Source organism: Crocodylus siamensis, chromosome 6 (assembly GCF_052110815.1).
Source record: "Crocodylus siamensis isolate JL-2025a chromosome 6, ASM5211081v1, whole genome shotgun sequence".
In the NCBI taxonomy this organism is placed as follows: domain Eukaryota; kingdom Metazoa; phylum Chordata; order Crocodylia; family Crocodylidae; genus Crocodylus; species Crocodylus siamensis.
This window is the reverse complement of record NC_143400.1, coordinates 47,956,997-47,964,399: the sequence shown is the minus strand read 5'-3', so window position 1 is coordinate 47,964,399 and position 7,403 is coordinate 47,956,997. Positions and strand designations below refer to the sequence as shown.

General features: G+C 42.1%; 1 protein-coding gene across 1 annotated transcript; it reads left to right on the top strand.

Annotated features, from left to right (window-relative positions):
• The first annotated feature begins 3,354 nt into the window (after positions 1-3,354).
• Positions 3,355-6,395, top strand: LOC149862707 (olfactory receptor 11A1-like). The gene is made up of 2 exons (XM_090054067.1): positions 3,355-3,450; positions 5,433-6,395. The coding sequence occupies exons 1-2, from the start codon at positions 3,355-3,357 to the stop codon at positions 6,393-6,395; spliced, it is 1,059 nt and encodes a 352-aa protein (XP_089910193.1).
• The last annotated feature ends 1,008 nt before the right edge of the window (positions 6,396-7,403 follow it).

Genomic DNA, 7,403 nt, shown 5'->3' with positions numbered 1-7,403 from the left:
TGAGACAGAATCCATGACAATAAAGAATATTTGCAAATGGCCAGAAAATGTTTGTGCAGATGAGACCATGGTGTCCTGGTCACTTCACATGGATGGAATGGAGTCTTAGCTAGTGTATGGCATGTAGTTTGGCATGGTTCACACATCTTTGCTATTCACTCAATGTCAGCATCCATCTTTGGCCATCAGGTATAACATCTGGCAAGAGTTGTTATGCAAATAATCACCAGATGTCCTTCCTGGAGAGCATCAAGAATTCATATTCTATCTGTAATGGAAACAACCACTTAGTTACCCATCATGGGTGGAGAGTTTTATGTTTTCATACAATGGATGGTTTAAACTCATGTGTGACCTTTTCTGAGGGCCATTCCCTCCATACTCATTTTAGTACTCAGGCTAACATGTGATCCTTAGCAGTCATATAAGAAATGTCATCTTCCTGGAGAGGAGTATCAGAAGAAGATTCCAGCATCAGAGCCGTGGAGTGCAGAGAAACAAGGAATTCAGGACAGGATGTTGGCAAATGACTTAGTGCATCTCTGCTGGCTATTGACATCCCAGGGTGCTGTTGAAATTCAGTCATAGGCATTTAAAAGAAATAACCAATGAAGCATATGTGGTGAAATACTTTGTAGTGTTTATCCACTCTGGATGAATAATCCTAGCAATGGTTTATGAACTGTCACAATTGTGAATCTGAGGCTGTTTATATAATAATGGGTTTTCTTAATCCCAGAAACAACTGCAAGAGGTTCCTCATCAATCTGGCCGTAATTCCTTTCCATCTTATTCATAGTTAATGAATAGTAGGTAATGGGAACTTCATGTCCATCATTCTGCTAGTGTCTGAGGACAGCCCCCACTCCATATGGCTAAGCATCACAAGTAAGCAGAAGTGACTTCTCCTAGCACTAGCACTAGCACACTGTCAGATGACAAGAATAACTTCATGTCTCCTTGTGTAGTTTAGTCCATTTCCATATGGCATCCTTATCCATTAGATGAGGCAAAGGCTCAGCACCTGTAGTCTTGCCTTCTAGGAAAGAATGGTAGAAATAAAGTAGACTCAGGAATGCTTGCAGTTCCTGGTTAATTTTAGGTGCTGGGGCCTTATAAATACTGTGTAGTATATCAAATTCTTCTATTTGGCCCAAAGTAGGAACATGAGAAAGCAACTGCACAGGCCAAAAGGTGGGAGAAAAACAGGCCCAGGTGCAGCATGGATCACTGCAAGATTTTTCTTTTGCTTTTTGTGACTTAAGCACTAGAACTTTCCTACTCACCGGGATCCCTTCCTCATTGCTAATTTAGTGTCAATCTGGGATTCTTGTCACAGACAGACCACACAAAGAAGAACAGGGGAAACATTTTTTATTATTAACTAAAACTTCCTAATCATACATGGGTAAAGCAAAACAGCAAACAGCAAGAGGAGATCATGCAAATTGGGCAGCATCTTCTTCTCAGAGTGCAGAACTTGTACAGACACTTAATACACAACAACACATAGAAAGCTGTGTGATTTCCAGAGACATTTAGATTTCTGTTCCTATTTGGCTTGTACTCATTAGCAAACCTGCACCAGTGGACTGGAAGAAATATTATGGGAATTTCAACAATCACAGTAACCATAAAGACCAGGAACCTTCTGTAATTCTCTCCGTGAAGTCATCACACACTCCTTGCACTTTTGGGACCATCCATGCTTGCTCCTATCATTTCAACCCACTAGCCTTGTCTATCAGGAATTACACTGTAATGCATTCCCCTTACCCTTGGTCTCCATTGTGTATCTCAACACTGTTGCCTCACACTACTCCTGTTATACCAGACTCCATTAATACCTCCTGTGTCAACTCATTACACTACCAAGGTACCATCCATAACTCACTCTGTGATGGAGCACATTCTTCTTATACATCAGTATTTCACCCTGCACACCATCCTACTCCCTTTAACACCATAGAACTTCTATAACTCACACACTCACCTAATAATTGCCCTTTCATCCATCAGAGACTAAAGATTTGCTCATCTTCCCATTACACGGTATACCCTTACTGCAAAGTGCAATGGCCTATGGACTTTGTTGCAGCATTTCTTTTTTATGTGTGTTTATGTGGCTATAATGTTGTATGCCTCAATTTTCTATTATCCTAAAATAGCCTCTGGCTTAAGTAACCATTATAGGGTAGCAAGGGGACTTATGGTTGGCCACTGGTTTGCAGAAATTTAATAGGTGAGGGTTCACTATAGTTGTCATGTGGTGAATGAGAGGTGAGTGTGACAAAGTGAGTTATGCATGGTCTTTCATGTATAAAAGAGGCGTGATGAGGTGATAGGGTGTGGTCTGGATGGTCCCTGTTGTGCATGGAGAATACTATAAGGTGACAGGAATAGTTCCCAGACAGAACTGATGATGGGAACTATGGATTATCTCTCCTTTGAAAGAAGCATGTGGTAGGGGGGCCAGGGGAGTTCTGGATAGTCCCTGGAGTATCATGAGTCTGAAGAGTGAAGGGGTGTGAGGTATGGATGGTCAAGGGTGTGGAAGGGATGTGTTATGTAATGAGAGGTTGGATTACAGACAATTCATGTAATGTAGGAGAAGCAAGATGCGGTGACAGTTGGGGTTGTGGATGGTTTATGGCACGTGACTAGTGTGATGGTGTTACATGGGTTGGGTTGTGAAGAGTCCCTAATTATATAAGAAAGGGTGACATGTAAGAGGGGCAGCTGTTAATGGTTCCCGCCATGCAAGATTACTGTGTTTGGGTGACAGCTAGTCCCCAGGGGGAATGTGAATTTGTTAAAGGATAAGTTATGGATGAGCCTTGCTTTTAGTTCTTCTCTGAAAAAAAAAATGTTTGTTGTTACACATGAATTTAGAGGACATGAACAAGATGTTCCAAAGTGTCTAGTGATTCTGAAGGCCTTATTGTATTTGGGCTGTCCCGGGTAAGATATGCTGGAAATACCTGACATCCAGAAGCCAGGTTGTCATTACCCTCTGAACAGCTGCTGCCTCTCAGTTGTCTCAGGATAGCTATTAGATTCTAGTCACTGTTTTTTTTTCTTCTTATCCTAGGCTGGGTGAGCTATTCAAAGCAGCCTGATGGGAGCAGGCACTCAAATCCCAAAGCAACATCCCAGAGATTATCATCATTTTGAGCAATAAGCAGATATGTGAAAAGAGGTTACCGTTTGCAGACAAAGCATATATAATGAATTCAGAAAAGGAACAACACTGTATGGCAGGTGATAGGAGTATCTCCAGGTAGGAAACCGAGGTATGGATTTAAGCATATTTAGGTGTTGTTCTTGAAAAGCTTGAGGTGTCTGCAGGAGAAGATGGAAGATGGGTTACAGAAACCATGTTCTAGTGCTGGTACAAACAGTGAAGAGATCACAACATACTTTCCAGCTGGGAATGTGCCCTTCTCAAAGGTAAAGCAATTAATAGATTCAGAGATTTTGATTCAGGAAATACAGAAGCCTGTTAACAATATAAGACATAGGCATCATCACCTTTAAGGTTCCTGAGCTACTTTTGTGGTAAAGGTTAAGCACAGGCTGAAACAATATTCTGAGTTGGGACCATAAGTTACTAGATACATTTCAGACATGTTGTACCAAAGGCAAAAGGGGGATGTTGAGGTAGAGCGCTCCAGGTTTATTTTGGTCAGTTCTAGCCAGAGGTCAGGTAGATGTTAGTTGGAACGGCATATTTCACCCACGGCTCCTTGAATCCTCATTTGAAGTTAAGTCCACATGAAGAAAGACATTGAAATAAGAAGGGCAAAACCCGAGAAAACTAAATTCAGTGCATGGCTGTGGAGCTAATAAAACCAGAATAAGCCACTCTGGGCACTCCTTAATGGAAGAGACAACCTGGAAAACAATGATACTGCCAGAGATCTGTCTGAGTCAGTCATCTGTGTATCTGTCTGCCTCTTCATAAATTGTTAAAGGAGAAACATTTGCAAGGGTCACTATGTTTCTCTCCTTTGAATCCTTCCTTTAATCCTCTTTGGCTCTGATGAACAAAAAGTGACGATCTTTAAAGTCTATGAAGTTATAATGAAGACTGCATGTAAATATGAGGTGGGGGAAGGTAAAATCTAAATTCATATTGAGGACATGAAAATAATGCTATCCAAGCTTGACTATGAGTGGGGAAGCTTCAAAAAAGACAGAGATCTCTGTGTCTGTCTGTCATTAGATGCTCATGAATGTCTTGCCTGATTAACTTATAGAGTGACATAAATGTGGCTTTTGAATTTGAAGTTTAATATAGCCACTACTAGTTTTCAGTAAAGCCAGGCCACATTTATTATGGAAATACAAACTTGTGATATGCTTAGCTGGATATCACAAAATACAAACTTGTGATAAGTTTGCAGATGATACTAAATTGTGGAGTGAAGTGAACACCCTGAAGGGTAGGGAACGATTGCAGGCAGACATGGACAGGTTGGAAAAGTGGGAAGTACGCAATAGTATGCAGTTCTACAAGGACAAATGCAGAGTGCTGCACCTAGGGTGTAAAAATATGCAACACACCTACTGGCTGGGAAATGACGCTCTCAGCAGCACAGAAGCAGAAAGGGATCTTGGAGTCATAATGGACTCCAAGATGAACATGAGTCATCAGTCTGATGAAATCATCAGCAAAGCTAACTGCACTTTATCATGCATCAGCAGATGCATGTCAAATAGATCCAAGGAGGTGATACTTCCCCTCTATGCGGCATTGGTCAGACCGCACTTGGAGTATTGCATTCAGTTTTGGGTGCTGTACTTTTAAGAAAGATGTGGATAACCTCAAGAGGGTCCAGAGGAGGGCCACTCATGGTTAAGGGTTTGCAGGCCAAGGCCTATGAGGAGAGACTACGGGACCTGGACCTCTTTGGCCTCTACAAGAGAAAGCTGAGAGGTGATCTTGTGGCGCCTACAAATTCATTAGTGGGGCACAGCAAGGAACCAGAGATACTCTGTTCACCAGGGCACCTCTTGGGGTAACAAGGAACAATGGTCACAAACTGACAGAGAGTAGATTTAGGCTAGACATCAGGAAAAACTTCTTCATGGTAATGGTGGCCAAAATTTGGAATGGGCTTCCAAGGGAGGTGGTGTTCTCCCCTACCTTGGGGGGTCTTTAGGAGAAGGCTGGATAGGCATCTGGCTGGGATCATCTGACCCCAGTACTCTTTCCTGCACAGGCAGGGGGTTGGACTCGATGATCTGTTGAGGTCCCTTCTGACCCTAGCATCTATGAATCTATGGTCCTCTAGGAGCATCAGAATCAAAATCTTACAAGAAAGAGGAAACATGTTGACACATGCAAATTAAGTTTACATAATATTGGGCATGACTCCTTCCAATCTCTCAATCCTCAGCCTAATGGAAAATTTGTTTTCTTTCCCTAGGATCCCCTCCTGGCCAGCACAAAATGGGGGAACCAAACGTCAGTCACAACATTCATCCTCCTGGGATTTGGGGGTCTCCCTCATCTGCAGATTTTTCTCTTCTTGCTGTTTCTAGTGATTTATGTGGTGACTGTGACTGGGAACATCCTCATTCTTGTGTTGGTTGTGGCTGATCCACACCTGCACACCCCTATGTACTTCTTCCTGGGGAACTTGTCCTGTTTGGAGACTTGCTACACCTCCACCATCCTGCCCAAGATGCTGGCCAGCCTCCTGACTGGGGACAGGACTATTTCTGTTCATGGCTGCATTGCACAATTTAATGTGTTCAGCTCTCTGGCAGCTGTAGAGTGTTTTCTCCTTGCTGTGATGTCTTACGATAGGTACTTTGCAATATGTAAGCCACTGCACTATGCAAGTCAGATGAATGGGAAGTTCTGCCTTCAGCTGGCCTCTGGGTCCTGGGTTAGTGGCTTTCTGGCTAGCACAGTAACAACTTCTTTGTTGTCCCAATTCACTTTCTGTGGCCCGAATGAGATTGACCATTTCTTCTGTGATTTCACCCCATTGATCAAACTGTCCTGCAGTGACACAAGTGTAATGGAACTCGTGACCTTTGTCCTTTCCTGTGTGTTCACCGTTCTTGGCTTTTTCTTTATCCTGATATCCTATGCTTGCATCATGAGCACCATCCTGCAAATCCCATCTGACACTGGGCGGCAAAAAGCATTTTCTACCTGTTCCTCTCACCTTATTGTCGTGACTGTTTTCTATGGAACTCTAATTGTTGTCTATTTGCTACCAGACACTGCTGCATTAAGAGCCCTGAACAAAATGTTGTCCATTTTATACACTGTATTAACTCCTATGGTCAACCCCATTATTTACAGCTTGAGAAACAAAGAGGTAAGAAAGGCCTTGAGGAAAACTTTTAGGAAAACTGGGCGTCTCAGAAAAGAATAGCAGAAAATGAGTTAATTTGTTTGATACCATGACATGGAGGAAATCATGACTTATCACGCAATGTAAGCCCACCCGGTATATCTTGGCTGATGTGGCTCATCCTATATGACCTGCATACATGACAGATCTTGTATGAAGTTAGCTCTCAATAGATAGAGCCTATTAACCTCCTTTTCCTGTCTGATCAAGGGGCCTTGGAAATTTTGTGGAAAATATTTATTTTAAACTTATGGCAGCTTATTTTTGAAAGCTCAGTGCTTACAAAAAGCCATTTTTCCTTGTTAAGAAACTTAGTTCAAGGTGTCTTAACTATATCTATTTACACATCGCAGTGATGCAATTGATTTGCTAAGGTATGCCAGATGAAAGCACCTGATGCCACAAAGTCTATTATATGTGCTGTATATTTTACGTTAAGGAAACTATTTCATTATTTATTCACATTTTAGTGAGGATTTATACTTTCTGAGTATAAGCAAGTGCCTTGCTCACCTTGGCTGATATTTTCAAGAGGGAACCCAGATTCTATCAATGTTGAATGTTTGACTCCCTTTGTAAATATCATTTCACAAACCCAGCTGTAGAGAGCTTACAGAGACATGAACCTCCAGCAAATTACTCTTTCTTATGCACAGGTATTCCTGAATCTTTTCCAGGAGCAACAGTATGCATACAGGTTTATTTGGGTGACTGGTTTAACAGTAGACATCTGGGTCTACAGGAATAACAGTAGACGTATGAGTATCCCAGTGAATTAGGAAGCTTCCCGTTGACAAGAAGACCCCAAGCCTAACTCAGAAGTGGCATGTGTTGCATTTGTTAGGCTCCAAGGCCACTGTAATGTTGAAAGGGGTAATGGGAAGATGAAAAAAGCAAATACACACTTACAAAATACTTTGATTTGTCATGGAAATTTTTGAGTCTGTGCTGCCAGTACAGAAGAGGTTAAACTGACATGCGCCGTTTGAAGCTGTGAGTGGAAATTTCCAAGGCTCACCCAGTCCTTGC